The sequence below is a fragment of the Macrotis lagotis genome, chromosome 4 (genome assembly GCF_037893015.1).
Source record: "Macrotis lagotis isolate mMagLag1 chromosome 4, bilby.v1.9.chrom.fasta, whole genome shotgun sequence".
NCBI classification, from domain to species: domain Eukaryota; kingdom Metazoa; phylum Chordata; class Mammalia; order Peramelemorphia; family Peramelidae; genus Macrotis; species Macrotis lagotis.
In genome coordinates this window covers 267095522-267116465 of record NC_133661.1, presented here as the reverse complement: position 1 = coordinate 267116465, position 20944 = coordinate 267095522, and the positions used below count along the sequence as shown (strand labels likewise).

The following is a 20944-nucleotide window of genomic DNA, read 5'->3' as shown; positions in this document are numbered from 1 at the left end:
CACTTGCTAAAGGCATTGTAATCATAGCTGAGAAAATCACAGACACAGCCCTTTCATTTTATGTATAGGAAAACCAAGAACTGCCTTCAACCCCTTCTCATATAATTACGTGTGCAACAGAGCAGCAAACTGACAGCAACCTTTTATAACTAGGTCCTGATTAGTGTGAATGAGAAATCCCGTGAAGTAGTTGAATTATTTGAATTTGCAGTGCATATTTTTAATAGGCTAGACCGATGACCATAATTTTATACAATTATACCTTCAAAGTGTACAAATTAAAATACATGTGACCAGTTATGGGATTCACATTAATATTCATGCTAATTGGACACACTAATATCTACAGGCAAATGGCTAGATGGGCCTCAATAGCCTTTGGGGTCAGATGGTATTACAGCATACTATAGGATCTAGAAAGGGATTTAAAAGTTTCTTAACCAGCAAATTTACACTGTCTGAATGCCTAAAGCAGTTAAGTGACTTCCTCACATAAATTGTAAGTGGTAGATTAAGATTTTTGAATTTGATCTCTTTTATTCTGAATCCAGTATTGTTTCCAGTTAATCTAAGATCTGTTAATATTTATAACTCCAATTCACCAAGAAAAGAGTAATTTAGATTCAGCACAGTGTCAAACAGGGAAAAGAAGTGTATAATATATTTTAGAAAGGTTTCCTTCAGAAATAATTAAAGTGAGGTTTTGACATTTAAAGGGATAAGCTATTAACTATCTGGAAAATTCAGGTATAAAGCAAACTGTTTTACATCAAATTGTCCAGTAGAAGTGCATGTCACCTTATTAAAATAGGATACACACTCATCCTTTGGTGAGGTGCAGGTGCACAGCTCCATAATTGGCAAGCTACAGAGAAATAGTTCCTGTTTTCTAGATTTTTAAATGTGATAATCCTATTTCTTCCTCCAAAGCTCCATTATCAGAATTAACTACTTAAATTTTTCAAAGTAACTTCAACTTCAGCTCAAAGTAACTGAATCAGTCTGTTGTTGCCGGCTGATTTTCTTAGCATGTTTAATAATTAATATCAAAGAAGATGAGATCTCCTTGTTCATAGAATAAGTATTGTACTTTGGCTTTGGCTTTGACCACTATAAAAACTGAGTCACCTTTGGAATTCTAGTACTATTTTGAAAGAAAAATACCTTTTGCATTTACAAAAGATGTAAAGATAAAAACAGTGAAAAGTGAATTGATTCTTACTTTTTTTCTAACTTTTTTTTTTTCAAGGCATTGGGGTTAAGTGGCTTGCCCAGGGCCACACAGCTAGGTAATTATTAAGTGTCTAAGGCCGGATTTGAACTCAGGTGCTCCTGACTCCAGGGCCGGTGCTCTATCCACTATGCAACCTAGCCGCCCCTTTTTCTAACTTCTAATAAATAGTTTTGTCTGTAACAAAATGGGTTGGGGTGATTAGGGAGTCACTGATCTTTCAATTTAATGGCTTCCTCAGTCAGCATAATGAGGTTATAAGGTACGGCCCTTTGGAGACATCTAAAAGGCTCCATGGTATGTGGGCATGACTATTGGGACTTGAATGAAAAGAAATCAGAATCACAAGATGATTGATTTAATGATGATCTCTTAATTTAGGAGATACTCTTTCCTGTGTTATATAAGATTGAGATCAAATCTATTATTTTTTCTCTTTCATTCTAGGACTTTGAAAAGACAAACTGACATGCTGTTGAGTGGACCTATTCCCATAAACAGTTTTCTTCTCCAACCTCAGAGAAATTGTTGGGGCTTTATGGTAGAGACACTTGACAGAGGTACATGTGCTTGTATGTGATCTGAGAAGGGATATAATGAGCAGTATTTGTGAACCCCAACTCCTGATGGGTAAGGAAGAATTTTGAAATCTCTACATAACATGATTCCATAATCTAGTCTTCCAACCAAAGAAGGATTTCTTGGACAGCAAAAGTTTACAAAGATCCTGTCCATTGTCCTACTTGAAGAGTAAAGCAGATGGTGCAGCTCTAAAGGGAAGGAGATTGCTCCCTGGGGGGGGGGGGAACCATGAATTTAGGGATATATAAATATCTGGGGAAGAGACTCATTAGAATGCTAAAGGATGGTGACTGTTTATGCCAGTCTCAAGTCTAGTTCACTATTTGGGGGAAAATTTGAATACTCTATGACTATGTATTTCTTTTTTTTTTTAAATCTATAGACTTCCTTAAGTAATTTTCATTTAAGGAATTTTCCTGTTGGGAGAAAAAGGGGACATTCCTGACATAAATTAATGCATTAAAATACTAAAATACTAAAAGTTCTTCAAATCTAAATGTAGCACCCTTTTTATCCACATTTGAGAAAACCCAAATATGAGTTATTTGGCAACAGAAGTTCAACTGTATGACTTGGCAAGTGTGGTAACGTTAGATCTCAACTGCCTTGACCTATAAAGTAAGGGGACTGGACAAAATAGTCTCCAAGGTTCCTTCAAGCTTTATATCAATGATCCAAAATCAAAGTTTAGAATTACTGAAAAAAGTCAAGACTCAGAAGGCAAAGGCAACGTTAGAGACAATTTTGGGGTAAGACCACATGGGGATATAGAACATAGTTGGATTTCTATGAAAATGTACCCTTTGTCACAGTGCAATGAACAGCTCTCTCTAAACAGCTCTCTCTAAAACCACTTTCTGCTGAGATTTGTTTATTTTGCAATTAATAAAGAGCAAGAGGACTTTTTCTGATATTTGTTTTTGTGAATTCATATATTAGCTTCTTAGTAATCTTTGTCTTCAAAAGATGAGAAAGATGAATTCTCCAATTTTATTTTAACTCTTAAGTCAGAACCCTGTTTGTGAGTTGGTGTCAGGCTCGTTATTGAAAATTAATATATCCTAGGGTCCCTTCTCTTGATTTACACCCTTCTCTCTGAATGACATACAATTTATGCAATCTCATAACAAGGTCCTACTTATTACTCAAATTTAATTAGGTTTTTCATGTAATCTTTTCATGTATCTTAGAGGTGAAACAAATGAACTGAGAGTACTTAACTGAAAATAATAAAGTATGTATAAAACAAAATGTATTCCATTGTTTTCCAGCTGTACAGCATGACTTCTCATTAATCCAGAAAAGTCTTTCATCAAAATGATATGCATTGCTTTTCCTTTGAGCTTCTCTTAATCAACTATTAAGTAGTCACTTTTATAACAACTATATCTTTTCAAAGACAGTCTTTTTAATCCAGAAAGTTTAAATTGGTGAAAAATATTGGTTAGGTCAGTAAATTAATAAAATTTTGACTCTTAGAATTATTGAACCACAACACTGGTAAAAAATTAATCATAAGGATGATTATTTTATATGGCAACTCCAATATGGTTAGGAAATTTTCTAGTTTCTCCTAGGAGCGCTTAATGGGGAGGATTGGTAAATTGGGATTCATTTTGGTATAGACATATAGGAGATGTTCTCAGCATATTAAATGCTTTTGGTTATTCCAGTAGTGGAAGATATAAAGAAATTGGAGAGAATAATGAACAACAAAAGACTATGGGTCAAAAGCAAAAAAAAAAAAAAAAAAAAGAGAGAGAGATGACAGAGAATGCGAAAACCAGGAGGAGCAGGGGAATACAGTTCTCTAAATGTAAGAAGTTTACATTGATGGTTTGCTTATATTCTGCCACACTAGGGCAGAGTCAATACCTGTTAATGATTAAGTAAATCTTAATTTGGGGGTAGGACAATCCCTACCCAGGTGGAGAGAGGCAGATTGGATTTTAAAAAGCACCAAATTCACAAAGGATTAAGACTAGTAAACAGGAAAGCCAGTTGCAATCCAATCCAATCTCAAAAGCATTTATTAAATGCCTATTAAGCAAAAGACCTGGTGCTAGGTGCTAGGAATACAAAGACAGTATGAAAAAATAATTATACATTAATATGTAATAAAAAGGAAAAATAAATGACCATTGAATTAAATAATTAGAAAGCTAAAAAAATAAACTCCAGAATAAGCATGAAAGAAAAATTTGAAAATTAGAAAAGAAATAGATAAATTGAAACAAAAGGCTATAGAGTTGCTAAATAAAACTAAAAGTTAGCTCTTTGAAGAGAGGAAATTCAAAGAACTAAAATTAAAAATGATCAGTCAAATTACAGCAAATTTAAAGGAAACAAATAGAATTATTAGAATCTACTATATAGTTACAAACCAAGCAAACCGAACATTCAAAAGAAATAGATTGTTTAGAAAATATTAAATATTCAGGTCACAAAACACCAACTAGAAACTTAGATAATCCAGTCTCATAAAAGGAGATTGAACTAGTCATAAAAGAACAACCAAAGGGGATAGATTTGTCTGGGGGTGATCTAGATTAATTTATAAGAGAATTCTATTAAGTTTTTTGTTTTTTTTTCTTTGTTGACATTTTCTTTGTTTTCAAATTATATACAATAGTAGTATCTACCTATCATTTTTGTAAGGTTTTGAATTTTACAATTTCCCCCCCTTCCCCCCCAGAAGGCTGTCTGATAGTCTTTACATTGCTTCCATGCTATACATTGATCAAAATTGAATGTGTTATAAGAGTAAACGAGAAGATGAGAAACCTCAAAAATAGAGAAAAAAAATCTATTTCAGTTTGTGTTCGATTCCAATGGCTTTGTCTCTGGGGTGAGTTGCTTTCTTTATCATAAGTCCACCAGAGAAGTTGCTTCAATAGTTTTCCCACAGTTGCTATTACTAGCTGTACCTCCACTCTATTTTTCCCCACTCTCATTTATTTTATTTTCTCTCTTCTTTCATCCTGGCCCTGTCCAAAAGTGTGTTGAATCTGAGTACCCTCTCCCTTGATCTTCCCTCTCTTCTATCACCTACTCCCCCCTTCCCCCCCATTCCCCCTCATCCCATTCCTTTCTTCTCACTTTTCTCTAGGGTAAGATAGATTTCCTCACTCTATTAAATGTGTATATTTCCTCTCTGCGCCATTTCTGATGAGAATGAAGGCTGACTCATTCCCCACTTGCCTTCCCCCTTTCCACTCCATTGAAAAAGCTTTTTCTTGACTCTTATGTGAAATTTCTTAGCTTCTTCTTCATATCCTTTCCCTTCCTCCCAGTACTTTCCTTTATCATCCATTGACTCCATCTTTACTATATTATACTGTTATATTCCACGCCTTCCTGTTCCCTGTCTATATATGCTCCTTCTAATAGCTCTTATGAATGAGAAAGTTCATATGAGTTATCAACATCTTCTTCCCATGCAGGAATACAAGCAATTCAATATCATTAAGTTACTTATAGTCAGTCCTTCTCAGCCACCCCCTCTATTATTCACCAGAGTCCTGTATTTGGGGAATCAAATTTTCTGTTCAGCTCTGATTGTTTCAATAGGAAAGTTTGAAAGTCCCCTGTTTCATTGAAAGTCCATCTTTTCCTCTGAAAGAGGATGTTCAGTTTTGGGCAGTTGATTCTCAGTTGTAAATCAAGATCTTTTGCCTTCCAGAACATCATATTCCAATCCCTACAAGCCCTTAATATAGATGCTTCCAGATCTTGTGTAATCCTGACTGTGGAGCCTCAGTAGTTGAATTGTTTGTTTCTGGAAATTTTTAGATTTTTCTCTTTGATTTGGGAGTTTGGGAATTTGGCTATAATATTCCTGGAAGTTTTTCTTTTGGGATTTCTTTCAGGAGGTGACCAGTGAATTCTCTCGATTTCTATTTTACCCTCAGCTTCTAGGAGCTCAAGGCAATTTTGCTGTATTATTTCTTTTTTTCTTTTAGAGTTTTGCAAGGCAAATGAGGTTAAGTGGCTTGCCCAAGGCCACACAACTAGGTAATTATTGTCTGAGACCAGATTTGAACCCAGGTACTCCTGACTCCAGGGCTGGTGCTTTATCCACTGTGCCACCTAGCCGCCCCTGCTGTATTATTTCTTGAAAAATGAAGTCTAGGCCCTTTTCCTGGTTGTGACTTTCAGGTAGCCCAATAATTTTCCAATTATTTCTTTTGGATCTGTTTTCGAGGTCAGTTGTTTTTCCAATGAGATATTTCACATTTTCTTCTAATTTTTGGTTTTTTGGGAAGAGTTTTATTTCTTCCTAATTTCTTGCAAAGGCATCAGCTTCCTTTAGTTCCATTCTGCATTGGAAGGAGTTATTTTCTTCAGAGAGCTTTTTTATCTCCTTTTCCAGCTGGCCAATTCTGCTTTTTAAGGCATTCTTCTCCTCATTTGCCTTTTGTTTTGCTTTTTCCATTAGGCCTAAACTGGTTATTAACATATTATTTTCTTCAGTATTTTTTTTGTATATCTTTCCACCAAGCTTTTGATTTGGTTTTCATGATTTTTCTTCATTACTCTCATTTCTCCTCCCAATTTTTCCTCCACCTCCCTTAATTGCTTTTCAAAGTCTTTTTTGAGCTCATTCTTAGTCTGAGATCATTTTCTATTTTTCTTGGAGGTTTTGGATATGGAAACTTTGTTTTTGTCATTGTCTGAGTGTGTGTTTTGATCTTCCATGGGACTAAAGTAATTCTCTGTGGTCAGATTCTTCTTTTTCTGTTGTTTACTCATTTCCTCAGCCCAAGACAGTGCTTCCAAGGCTTTGGGGGTATTTTTTGGGGACACCACATTAGGACCTTTATTCCTGCAAGATCTTATGCTCTCCTGTCTGTGCTTTGATATGTAGTTGGCCCCTGTACTTCCCTCTGCTCTGGAGCTATAGGGAGGGATCTAGCTTGACCACTTAGTATGGAAGCCCAAATTGCAACCTGGATCTGCGTGTAGGCTAGCAGCAGAGTCCTACTCTGAAGGAGAGCAGAGAAATCACTACAGACTTCCCTTGCTGTCTCTGGGGGTGCAGGCTGCTTTCTCCTGATTCTCATTGCAGATTCTGCAGCTTGTGCTCCTCACTGTACACTCATTCTGATGCAGCAGAGTTCTCTCACTGCCCTTTCAAGCTGTTGCTGGTGATCTCTGGACTGGGCTGGGCTGGGCTGCTCTGGGACTGTAGCTTTTTTCCAAGCCCTGCTCCTGGTGAAACACACCTTTCCTGTGGAACTTCTAAGTTATCTTGGATTGGAAAAATGTATCACTCAGTCTTTCTGTGGGTTCTGCCTCTCTACATTTTGACTAATGTTGTAATTTGTTGGCTTTTGGAGTTTTGTGGGGGAAGAAGTTCCTGAGAAATGCTGCTTTCACATTGCCATCTTGGCCCTGCTCCCCCTCTATTAAGCTTTTAAGGAATAATTAGCATATACTGTTTTAATTATTCAAAATAATTAAGAAGGAACACTCTACCAAATTCCATATATGGGACCAAAAAATAATGCTAATACCTAAGCAAAGGAAAGATAATGCAAAGAAAGGTAACTCTGGGCCAATATAACCAGTAATATAAATTCAAAACTTAGAATAAAATCTTGACAAGTTTAGTAATTTATAAAAACAATCACTCACTATGATTAAGTTAGATTTATACAAGGATGCTATGATAGTTCAACATGAGGAAAAGAAATATAATTAATCATTATAAGAACAAAAACCACCAAAAAACATATGATGCAGAAAAGACCCGAGAAAGTACAACTCTAATGAATGCTAAAAATGCAAAGTATAATGATAGAAAGATTTAATATGATGAAAATATCTGTCTAAAAGGAAAATTCTAGTATTATATGTGATGGAGAAATAGTGCCTTTCCCAGTAAATACAGGAGTAAGTTGCCCCCCATTCTATTCTATTCTATTATTTGTCAATTCCTGGAATTCCAGACGTGGCAAAAAGAGAAGAGAGAAATTAAAAATATTAAAAACAATGAAAAAGAAGAGTAAATTTTATTTATTTACTAATGTATAATGTACTATGAAAATCACATTTTCTAAGTAAACTAGAAAAGAATCTACTTTTCTAAATAAAGAAAAGCAATAAAGATAATTGAAAATTTTAATAAATTTATTGATTAAAGAATAAACCTACAAAATTACCAGCATTTCTATATAGTGATAACAAAATTCAGGAAGCAATAAAAAAGGGAAATATCATTCATATAGAATGCATGAAATATCTGGGAGTTAATCTGCCAATCTACCAAACTCAATACTTGTATGGGTACAGTTAAAAATGTTCCTTAAAGAAATGAAGGACAACTAAAATTAGTAAGAAGATATTGGTGCTCATGGCTAGGTATTCCCAATAAAATAAAAATGAAAATATTAATGAAGTATATTTATAGATTTAGTTTTAAACTATCAAAGGTATACTTTGTAAATGACAAAAGAACAATTTAAAATATCACTTGGATGAGAACATCTAGAAAGCAAAAGGAAGCATTGGAAAAAGGTAGAAATGAAGGAGAGAAAGAATACTATAAAGCAATAATTATTAAAAACCATTTACTACTAGTAACAATTTTCAAAGTAGATCAATGGAGAAAACTAGAGAAAGAAGAAACAAAAAATAATTGAACTCAATAATCCAGTGTTTGAGAAATTAGAAAGTATAAATTTCCTAGGAAAGAACTTGATTTAACAAGACCTACTGAGAAAGAAGTCTAGAAGAAAGTAGGTTCAAATGAAAATGTTTTCCCTTACATTATAATAAATTTGAAATGGATATGTGATCCAAATATTAAAGATTATGACATATAAAATTAGAAGAAAAGGATAGAGATGATTTTGCATAGGCATGATTAATGCACCTAGAATGAAAAGAGAAAAATCAACTGGGAGAAAAACTTGTTGAAATGTATCTGCTAAGGATCTGATAGATAAGGTATATAACCAACAAAAGAGAAATATGTAAGACCAAAATCTATATCCCCAATAGACTTGATGAAAGGATATGAACAATTTCTCTCAAGAAGAATTGTATACTGATAACAAGTGTATGAAAGAATATCTCAGTTCATTAATAATAAGAGAAACACAAACAAATTAACCCTGTGGTTATTTTCTAGTAAACTGGAAAAGATAACAAAACAAGAGAATAGTCAACACTGAAGAGATTGTAGAAAAGACACACTAATGCATTGTTCATGGAGCTGTGAATTGGTCCAATAATTCTGAAAAGAAATTTGGAATTGTATAAAAAGCATAAACAAACTGTTCGTGCCCAGAGATCCCAAAGATCCCCTCTTTGCATATAATCCAAGAAGATTGGTAAGAATAAGAAAGGCCCCACATATGACAAAATATTTATAGTAACCCTTTTTATGGTAGCAAATAATTGGAATAAAGTAGATGTCCATTAATTGGGAAATTGTTAAACAAAAATGTGGTGTAAGAATGTAATTGAATATTATTATGTTATAAGAAATAATTATGCAGAAACACTGAAGTGAACCAAAGCAAAGAGAGTTGAACCAGAACAACAATATACAAAATGAAATAAAGTAATGTAAACAGAAAGACAACAAAACATTTAAAATATAATGGATTTATGGTAATGCTTATCACCAAGGAAGAAATAATTCCCTTTCTTCTTTACAGACATGGGGCACCAGAGGTGTGGATCTTTGTGTATAACATCAGTCTTTTTTGGTTGATTATTTTTTACTGTACTTTCCCCTCTTCCCTTACTTTTTCTCTCTCTGAGGGGGGAGGCAGGAATAGATACAGTGAGAAATATATAGGTGATGAAAAAATAATAATATCCATGAAATTTAGTTTAAATGAAGAGGAAAGCAATAAAATAAAATAAAATAAAAGCTCATGACTTAATGAAGTGTATATTTTTACTAAAGAAATAAACTATATGAATATAACTGCATACACAATTTGAGGAGAGTGGGCAAATCTTTTCAACTAAGGGATCAGGCAATGTTATTTCATAGGAAAAGGTCTGTAAGCTGGGCCTTGAAGGGTTATTATAGATATCATAAGTACTCTACAGTGAGGCTGATTGGGCATGGGGGAATGACTTATATAAAGGTATCAATATAGAAGATGAACTCCCATTTTTTGGGGGAAATAACAAGTTAGGCCAGTTCAACCACAATTAAAACTTCATGAACATAGAATTATACACAAGGTATAAAGCATGGGAGGTTGACATCAGACGAGGAAGGATTTCAAGTAGCAAGTTAAGGAGTTTACCTTATTATATACTAGAGGAAATATTGAATCACCAGTTTGTCTAGGAGATGAGTGACATGGTTAGAAATGAAGTAGCAGAGATACAGATTGGATATCAGAACTGGATCAAAAGATATAGAAATTGCTATAGGAACTGAGTATATGTATGATAACCCATTTCCTTAAAGCTTTGGTCTTCTTTTATCAGCTATTTATACTCTCTCCTCCTCTCCCAACTTACTCTAACATTTCAATATAATCTCAAACTTTTTGACATGATCCCTCCTGATTCTATTGTTTTATATTTATATCTTTATCTACATGTATAATATATATACACACATATATTTGTATATGTATATGTATGTGTGCCTATATATGTGTATATGTATATGTGTGTCTGCGTATATGTGTATGTGTGTGTGAGTGTGTGTGTGTGTGTGTGTGTGTGTGTGTGTGTGTGTGTATCAGTGATCTTGAATACTTTCATTTCTATAATTACCTACAGAGATTTCTGGCAGCTAGGTGGCACAGTAGTGCTGGTAGTGCTGGACCTGGGGTCAGGAAGACTGATCTTTCAGAGTTGAAATCTGATCTCAGAAACTTATTAGCTGTATGATCCTGGGCAAGTCACGTTGCCCAGTTTGCCTCAGTTTCTTCAGTTGAAAATGAACTGGAGAAGGAAATGGAAACTACTCAGCATCTTCCCCCCCCCTTCGTTTTTTCAAGGCAATGGGGTTAAGTGACTTATGCAAGGTCATACAGCTAGGTAATTATTAAGTGTCTGAGGCTGAATTTGAACTCAGATCCTCCTGACTCTAGGACTGATGCCACCTAGCACCCCTCATATTATAGTATCTTTACCAAGAAAGCCCCAAATGGAGTCACAAAGAGACATGACTGAAATGACTGCATAACAACAAAACAGAAATTTCCCAGAACATTTTCAATTGTGAAAACTGGATTGTTTATTGAAAGGAAAAAAATGCCTTTTGCCCCTCCCCACTTATGTTCCCTCCTGCCCCAGCTGGCAACATTAAATGCTTTTTGTCATTTGAAAGGATATTTATTTTCTTAAAATATACTATGTACATATAATAAAGAATATTGATGAATTGTTAATAATCATTATATCAAGGAAATAGAGCCATAGGATTATGTATTTAAAATAGAGAGTTAATCTTGTTAACTTGAAGATTTTTCCCCATATAAAATAAAATGATTGAACATCACTTTTTTTCTTGTTTTTCATATATTGCTTTTCCTTAGACTTCAGAGAACTTATACAGCATTGTGAATATCAGAATCAAAATAAAGTGACCTAAATTGCTAACCTATGTTCACTTGGGCTATTTTTAACATATGTCTTATAACTCATACTTCTTTGTCCCTTTCAGATTTACACTGAGGATAGTTTGGAATCTATTTGACTCAGTGAAATTTAAAAACCTAGTTTCTTTAAAAAAGGAAAAATCTGTTCTCTTTCCAATTAAAAATAATAACATAGTGACCTGGTTTGTTATAGATTTTTTCCTCTCTCTCTTTTTTTAAAAATAAACTTTTATTGATAGCTTTTAATTTTATAATACCTACATTTCCCTCTGAATCCTTCCCTTCTCCCAGAGAATCCTCCTTTATAACAAAAGAAATATTTAAAGAAAAATGGGAAGACAAAAAACTTAGCAAAAATAATTAATACATTGAAAATATTGACATTATATACAATATTCCACATTTCTGCAAAGGAGTGGGTAAGGTGTTTTATTTTTTCTTTGGGACTAACCTTGCCTTTGTAATTTTTGATTGTTGTCATAGTTCTTTTTTCCATTTAGATTTCTGTAATCATTGTAGATACTGTTTTCTTAGCTCTACTACTATTTTTTATATCAGTTCATGTAAGTTTATGCTTCTCTGTAGCAATCATCTTTGTCTTCTCTCACAACATAGTAATAAAAGTTCATAACATTCATTATTTAGTCACCATTCCTCAATAATTTAATATTTATTTTATTTCTTGTTCTTTATACCCAGTAAAAATGCTACTATGAATATTTTGGTATAGAGCCTTTCATTTTGACAATGATCTCCTGGTGGTATAAACCCTAATGAGGAAATTTGTGCATGAAAGAGTTTCAACATTTTAGTTTTTAAAATTATAATTCCAAAATGCTCTCCAGAATGATTATACTAAATAGAAGCTGCCTACATTTTGTGGAATGTTTTAAATTATGACATTTTGATCATTTTGGTACCAGATCAAGAAGTCGGTATAACTAGGCATTTCCTCAGTTTAAACAAGCAGACGATTTGCCTTTGGACATATCCCAGTGCAAATTCCATTATAGTCAATTTTGAATCAGAGCTCCAGGACAGAGGCTTATGAAGTTAGACACCCCTTTGCAATAAGGGTGAATTTATCACACAACTCTATCCAATTTGCTGGTTGAGAATTATGGAATAATTGAACTGAAGTCAAAGTCTCAGTCTTTGGGCATAAGACATAGATATGCTTAATGCAGGGGGAAAATGTTCATTTTGTAATGGTGGATCTCATCAGATCATCTCAAAACTGCAATGTCATTTTGAATGGAAAGGCAAGTAAAAGACTTGGGAATAAAATCCATGGAGTAGGCAAATAGAGTGATCTATGACATAAAACAACACTATACCCCAAATTTACCTTCTCTCTCTCTTCCCCCTTTTTCATTCTGATATTCATAAAGTCCTAAAATGAAAACAAGTAAAAATAATCATTTTGTGGATTAGGAAAGGAAGTAATTAGGTGAGCTTGTGGTGAAAGTCAGAAGGTAAATAGATACAATTCTATTTGGGAGACTGCTATGAAATTCATGATAGTCTCCCAGTACCCCCTATGAATGCTTATAAGGAAAAGGAAATTGTGATAAATGTGTCCTATTCATAATCAACCTTGGGTAAAGGTCCATTTTTGGATTCAAAAATGATATTTGATGTTTGTACAGTGCTTCCATATATAGCAAGATGCTTCCTTTTTCTGAATTTCATCCTTTTTCTGAATTTCATAGCCCTGAGGTGATATTATTATTTCTTTTTTACATGCTGAGGAGACTGAGGCTCAAGTAGGTTAAATGACTCATCCAGAGTTTCATAATTAGTAAGGGTCCAAAGCAGTATTTAACATGCAGGTCCTCTGGATTCCATGATCAAGACTCCTTAGAGTATGCTATTGTGACTTAATGGAAATTTTCAAAGGAGTTTGCAATCTTTCCATAGGATCTGAACTTTAGGTTGTAAAAGTAGAAGGTGCTTAATAAATGTTTATTGACTGAAAATAGAAAAACACATTATGAAAGAAAGCTTAGGGCTTCTCTAAGAAGCTGGGTTTTTTTTTTTTTTTTGTTTTAGATTTTGCAAAGCAATGGGGTTAAGTGACTTGCTGGATGTCACACAGCTAGTTAAAGATTAAGTGTCTGAATTCAGATTTGAACTCAGGTCCTTCTGACTCCAGGGCTGGTGCTCTATCCACTGTGCTACTTAGCTGCCCCTCTAAGAAGCTGTTTTATTTTTTTCTGGACCTGCAACTTACTGAGCACAGGCATTCATGTTGTAGGTAAACTTCATACCCACTACCAAATGGTATCTAGTATTAGTACTTGGAGAGAGTAAGTATAATGGAAACTCTTGTAAGAAGGAATAGCATCTCCAAAGAATGTATGGAATCCCAGTGAATGCCTTGCCATATGAATCAGGATAGCTGAGGCTCTTAGAGTAGAGATATTAAGATTTTGACCACTAATGATCAAGACAAATTTCTAGAGGTCTTTGGAATCCAGTGGAAAGAATTATGACCACTATAGGTAAGTCTTGAGATAGATGATTATGTTTTGCCCTCCAAATGTTCCTTATTCACAAAAATTTTAATAAAAGGGCATGATGCCTTATGTTGGAGGGTCTGATTAGTACTCAATCATACTTAAAAATAATTATTTGTTGAATGAATGAATAAACTGTCATGATTTGGATTTCCTTCAGGCAAAAAATAACTGTAATGCATAGTTCAGGAGTTGTCATGCTCCAAACTGTCATTATCTTGTCATTCTAGAATGTAGACTCTCCTGAGCCATGAGAGGAGCAACTTTATTCAGTATCTTTTACTCATATGATTTATTTTGTTTTTACATTTGAATTTTATCAAGGCTCTCTATAAGATTGGCAGCAGTCTCATTTTTTCCAATGAAAAGAATTTATTGTATTCTGGATGAGAAATAATTTGTTTTTAGCTTGATAATTGTTTTCTTTCCTTTTAAACATCAAAGAAACTCAATGGCACCTCTGACCTAGGATTCTTCAGACTTGCCTTCTGTCAAAATAGATTTCACTTTTCCCTTATTTGGTGTAATGGTCCATGGGAGACTTGGTCATTCACTTGCCACTGTTAGATGGGAATCTAGCTTAGCAAGAACCCCAGGGACAAATAAAATAAAAGAGAGCAGCAGTCTTTTAAATTGGCTGGCTTATGTAGTTAATTTGAGTATCAGTCTAGGGAATATTTTCAAGATACCACTGCCTGAGTCTCACTGAGAGTTGATACAGTGACTTTCTTTTTAATGACTAATCTGACAATGAAGAGAAGGATGAACTCTTCAGACTGGCTCACAGTTTATGACTTCCTGAGAAAAAAAGAGCATATGATACTCCAGAAGGGAACCAGGTCAAGGGATTTAGAACTGTAAGGAAACATAGAGGTCATCTAGTGCAACTGTCTCATCTTACACATGAGAAAAACCAAGAAAGCATAAGAATTCACTCATGCCAATGTAATCATGAGGAGGAAGTATTGTTGTAATAAAACAAGCCACCCCTTGACTAACTAATCTTAGAATGCATTCAAAAACCACCAAAAGAATGCCAAATTCTTTTTATTTTTCTCCCTAGACAAGTAATCTCCTTTGATGTCTTGTTGTGGAATGAAGGCAACTGTGGATCCTTAAAGACTATCAGTAGACTGCAAACTGAAAATCTCTGAGTATATGCCCAATAATAGATTGCATATCTATTATTATGTAGAGAATGTCTACATGGATTAAGTTATAGGTCTTAAAGTAAATAATATGTCCTTGAGGGAAAATCTAACTGGTTAAATCCATTTTTTGATGATAAGAACTGGTTGACTAGTAAAATGTGTGAATTTGGGGAAGTCCTTTAATCTCTCTGGGTCTCCATTTCTTCTTCTGTAAAATGAAGGGATTTGATTAGATGACCTCTAAGATCCCTTAAAGCTCTAAGTTTATGATTATACACACACACACACACACACACACAAACATATTTTTTAAAACAATGCTTCAGTAAACTAATACTTCCTGCTCTGATAGAATTCTATCAGAAGAAGAATCATTTAGAAACTGAGAGACTCAAGACATATATTGTTTGTCGAGGCATTGACCCTTAGACCGGGTGCTTAGCCACTCTTCCTTTTCTGTTCATATCACCTCATGTCCCATATAAGTAATTTCCTGGGCAGTTACTTCTCTCGACCTCTGTTCAACACAGTACTGACCTCCCATGCAAGAATGGTTGGGGAAACTGTGGCTAAAAATAAAACTAAATGGCTCCAGCTTGAACATTACTCTGCCTTGAATCACCATTAAATTTAAATCACATAGTACAGACTTGCCAGAGGAGAACCTGATTAAAAGGGGAAAAAAAGGTCTAGTTTTGACATCTGTCTCAATGAGAGAACAAAAAAAGAAGTGATTAGGATTATTCATTTGAGTTTCCTTGCGATTTACTGCAGTGAAAATTTAAAACCAGAATGCTAGAGTGTACTTGTGTCCTAGTTTTTCACAAGTGAGCAAGAATCTCCTTGACAGATTTCTTAAATAAATTTTCTCCAAATAAGACTGGATAAGCAACAAAAGATGAAAATGCCACTAGACATGGCTTGTGCTTTCATTGTATTTCTGGACTTTGTTAGCATTTATCAAGTACATTTAATATGATAATTTTGATAATTTAACAAGAGTTTGCAAGATGGTCAAGCAAATAGATTTTTTTCCCCAATGTATTCAAAAGCTACCATCTTCAGGTTGACCAAACTTTGATTCCCATGCCTTGTGAAGCTTTTAATTCATTCATCTCTTCATTCATTCAACTAATTTTGGAAGGCTGTGTTTTTGAGCTAAATACTCATTTGCCATTAGTTTGGGAATCAGGGGTTCAGGTTCTGCCACTAATTAGCTGTGGGAACTTGGCAAAAATCACCTAACCTCTCTAGGTCTCAATCTCTTCATTTGTAGAATGAAGTACTTTGATTATAAATGGTTTTTGTGCATATATGTACAATGAAGCACAATGAACCTGTTTCTGTCATTAGTTAGGGAATAAGTGATTGATTTTGGGATGAATGGATTAGTTCCTATCAGCATTTTTTTTTGCAATGGAGTTAAGTGACTTGTCCAAGGTCACATGGCTAGTATCAAGTGTCTGGGATGGGATTTGAACTCAGGTCCTCCTGACTCCTGGGCAAGTATACTATTCACTGGGAGACCTTAACTGCCCATCCTAAATCGATTTAATTTGGGGACATTAGGTCAAATATATCTTTTCATTCCTTCTCTGGATTTAACAAGAAGTGTGATTGAGAAAAATTACAATGAGCAGGTTTCAGTTTAAATTCTATCTTTTCTATTTACAATCCCAATGAGTTTGAGCTTTCCTTTATCCTGGCTTCATGTAGAGTTTAGTCTTATGGAACTAGGTGAGTTGGAATTTTTCCAATTCCAAACCCTATGACTGACTAATTCCTTTTTATAGAACACTAAATTTCATTTCAGGGTTTGAAAGAGTAACCATTTCCACAATAAACAAGGTAATCCCTATCACCCAGCAGGTAGGTGCAAACCCAGAAAGAAGCATGGCAGGGCTATGTATAAATCCTGAAAACTTTATTTAGTGTAGCTACTGAATGTCACATTTTTGAATCACACCAGTAAGTGCTAACTAGACACCATTTAGCAAGAAGCTAGTGTGCAATGTCATAGCAAAATTGATCAATGATAACTTATTTGTAACTCTGCTAAATGATCATTACTGCATGAACAAGATAAAATTGTTGGTCTCCATAGAGTCATATTTTATAGCCTATGGCTTTCTAGTTGCAAAAGCTGAATGTATGTTGTTCCCTCTCACTATGAAAGTTCCACTTACAGGTTTCCTATTTTTGTTTTAATAAATGTCTATATTAGAGAAGGGAACAGAGAAGAAGGGAAGATAAAATAATAAAAGAAAGAAGGGATGAAAGAGGGAAAGGATGAGATGGAAGGGATATGACAATATTAGGTACTTCCTACATATCTGGGGGTGATAATGCGCAAAATAGACCAACTTCCTAGGGAAACTCCCAAGGAACAGATAATCCTATCCCCTGAAGTTTGTTTCTGTCCTTTTCATGTAATTTTATTCCAAGTTTCTCTCGTCCTGTAGCTGCCTTATAGATGGATCTTCATCTTATATATTTGAGTCTGGCAGTGTTCAGAAGTATAAATATTGTTATTCTGTGCCCAGGAATAGAACTTTTGAAAAATAGTAAAAGATAAAACAAATAAAGCATTTCCATGGGTTTCTGTAAAATGGATTAGTAAATTCTTTTTATTTCTAATTAAGAGCATAGCAGTAACTTGCTCTATGAGAAAAAAAGACTTGTTTCCAGTCTTAGAGAAAAGGTTAAGATTTCACTTGATTCCCCATTATTCCAGGCCAATTTTGTTCCCTATAAACTTTCTATCTTAGTCTATAACTTGAGTAAAGAATAATTTCTGAATATGGTACTGACATATTTCCTAAAATGTTATCTGTGATGAGCAGTAAAGGGAGAGGGGAGAACCAGCAATGTAAAAATGCATATTACCCTAAGTAATCCACACTGAGGAAAACTACTCATGCATTGTGCAACAGCCAGGAGAAGCTACTGCAAGTTAGACAATTAGTAGTAAGAGATAAAATCATTCTACTCAAATATGATTGATCTTAAGACACTTTCTGAAACTTACTGTTCAACAGTTCTGGGAAAGGAACTCAGTTTGATCAGGAAAGGGAACTAGTAACTATAATGCTCCCAGATGGAGTGCTGTTTATCTAGTAGCTCTTCATTTTAAGTAATTATTTTAGAGAACTAGCTGCTACATTCAATTGCTCATAAGAAGTGTATTTGTTAATTTTTTTGCACCATCTAAATTTGAGACAACATCATGGTTGCACTTTCCTACTTATGGCTCTGCATCCTATTACAGTACAATAGCCTAGGGAGGATATATAATATTTGACAAGGTTTTGTGTAGGTCCTTAAAAAATGCTTATTGAATTTAATTTCATTAAATCAGACCTTTCCACTTCAGGGTGATGATTTTCAAATTCTTTCTTTGGAGCAGGCTTTGACAAGTGGAAGGATGAAGAGGTGCCACTGTGGCAGAAAAGGAGAAAGGAGACTGAGAAGACCAATTCTGCCTACTTCCAGATATTTCCTGGAACTGTCCCATTCCGACAATTGAGTGAGAAACAGATCTATGAATCACTTCAGGTAAGACTCTAAAACCTCTCTGAGCCTCATTTTCCTCTTCTGTAAAATGAAGAGTTTGCATTAAATGATCTCTAAGAATTCTCTTATCTGTAAAATTCCATCATTAAATAGGCTGTAATGCTTAAACACTGGCAATCAGGCAACCCATAGAGACTCCATTATACCTTGATTCATGTTTTAAGGACTTCCGGCAAAAAACAAGGATACCATTTTTTTTTTGGTTGAAGTCTGTAGAAATTCCCATGGCTTTCTCTCTTGGTTAGCCTTGGGTTAAGCATGACTCTGTCTAGATATTCTGATAGAGTCTCAAAGTTTTCTTTGGCTTCTTATATTCAGAAGTGAGAGTGGAGGTAAATGTTGGTTCTGAAGTCTTTGGTGTGAACATTGAAAATGTAAAATGTTCATAAAACAGACGCTGTACAGGCTAATTTAGTGGGATAAATCAGGACAAAATAAAGTTCTTGAAAAATTGCAAATCTGTGTAAGACAAATGTGGATAGGATATTAGTTCAAAGAAATAATTTGACTGATAAATTTGCATTGGATTTGTGTATTCTGTTACAGGCATCTGTTAAAGCTGTCAAACTGTAACTGAGTCTGACTTTAGGGTCTGATACAGAGTCTGGAGAAAATTCCCCATATCTTCACATTCACTGGAGGTGAAGATATAAAGATGCACGATGCCTTTTATTTTGTTTTCAGCATCATCAACAGCTGTCCTGATTTCAATACTGGCTCAGTGCATTTTTTTAAGACTATGGGATATGAGGAAGAAATGATTATTTTATTAATATGAAGTCTCACAGTTTGGAGGAAGACGTGGTTTGAAGTAAATTCTTGCAGTGGCCATGTAGTCCCTCTAAGGGTATATAGGAGCTCTAAGATAGAATCGTGTCCTCACTCCTGTGGGTTGTTGGAACAGTAACTCAAATAATCTCATGCAATGGTGCAGCAGCTGTGGCAACACCTGGAACAGTGCTGCTTCTTCTTTTTGGGGTGGAAAATGGCAAGAATTGCTTCATCAAAGACTGTTTTAAGGCCTTTCTGTGTCAGGGCTGAGCATTCCAAGTAGCATTGTGCTCCAATCTGAAACATAAAAGAGAAAAAAAAAGATTTGAAATCCCACCAAAGGTCTGCTTAAGTGCTGGATTTGCTGACTCCGGATAACATTTTTCTGCTATCTGTCCCAGCTATTGAGGCACATAGAAGGGGCTAGGGAGAAATTTATTTGTCTTATTTTTGGAGTTCTGAAGCCATTTTTTTTTGCTAAAAATGTTCCTTTTTGTTTGTTACTTTCTTGGCCCTAGGCATTGTGGGAGCTGGATAGTTCATGGACATATCTCCTATACCTAATTTTAAGTATATAAAAAATTAAAATATCAAATGAGCAACCATGGATATAAACCCCTGAGGGATTACTGAAATAGATACTTAAGTAACCAGTTAACCTAACATGATAATAATAATAATAAAAATAATAATTATACTAGATAAGAACCTTTATATCATATATATATATGTATATAATACAGAGTGTTATACCAATTATTGCTGCTATTTTTCTTGTTGTTCAGTTATGACTGACTTTTCATCCTATAGACTATACTGTCTACGGGATTTTCTTAGCAAGGATACTGGAATTTCCTTTTCCAATGAATTATAGTAAATAGAAGTTGTGACTTTATGATGGTCACAAAGTTAAGTGTCTGAGGTCACATTTGAACTCAGGTCATCCTAAATCCAGGCTCAACCCTCTATCTACAGATTCATCTAGGTCTAGAAAATGTGATGTAAGTACTGACTGGCAAAATCATTACCAACGGGGGAATTTACGGACAACTTCATGAAGTAGAGTGGCATTTTAGTTGGGTTTTTAAAGGGTAGGTGATCCAAGATATAAAGAGGAGGGAGGACACTAGAGTTCTGGGGAATAAGATGAAGGTTTAGAAAAAAGGAGAGTACAACATTTCTCTGAGTTGCAGAGAGGAGATTAGTTTGATTGGAGCATAGAGGAAAATAATAATAAGGTATTAGGAGATATGGTGATACCAGATTATGGAAGAAATGATTATTTGGCTAATATGAAGTCTCACAGATTGGAGTAAATTCTTGCTGAGGCCATGTAGTCCCTCTAAGGGTGTATAGGAGCTTCAAGATAGAATGGTGTCCTCACTCCTGTGAGTTGTTGGAATAGTAATACAAATAATCTCATGCAATGATGCCTGGATTACCTGGATACCTGGTAAAGACTTTTTTTTGACTTTACTTAGTATGTTTAAGGGAATCATAAATAATTTCTGAACATAAATATGGCATGACCAA

General features: G+C 34.6%; 1 protein-coding gene across 2 annotated transcripts in view; it reads right to left on the bottom strand.

Moving 5' to 3' along the window:
• Window positions 1-10482: 10482 nt before the first annotated feature.
• The window catches only part of RHOJ (ras homolog family member J), a 124651-nt gene continuing 114189 nt past the window's right edge, over window positions 10483-20944 (bottom strand). Inside the window, exons 5-6 of one of the 2 annotated variants that reach the window (XR_012478222.1) lie at window positions 18787-19708; window positions 10483-12790 (exon numbers count right to left, since the gene is read on the bottom strand). Coding sequence is in view for 1 of the 2 variants with exons in the window: in XM_074235960.1 (XP_074092061.1) it covers window positions 19559-19708 (150 nt within the window). In the remaining variant the exon portion in view is untranslated. Of the gene's footprint in view, window positions 19709-20944 lie in introns of both variants that reach the window. The other variant, XM_074235960.1, reaches the window with a different exon arrangement.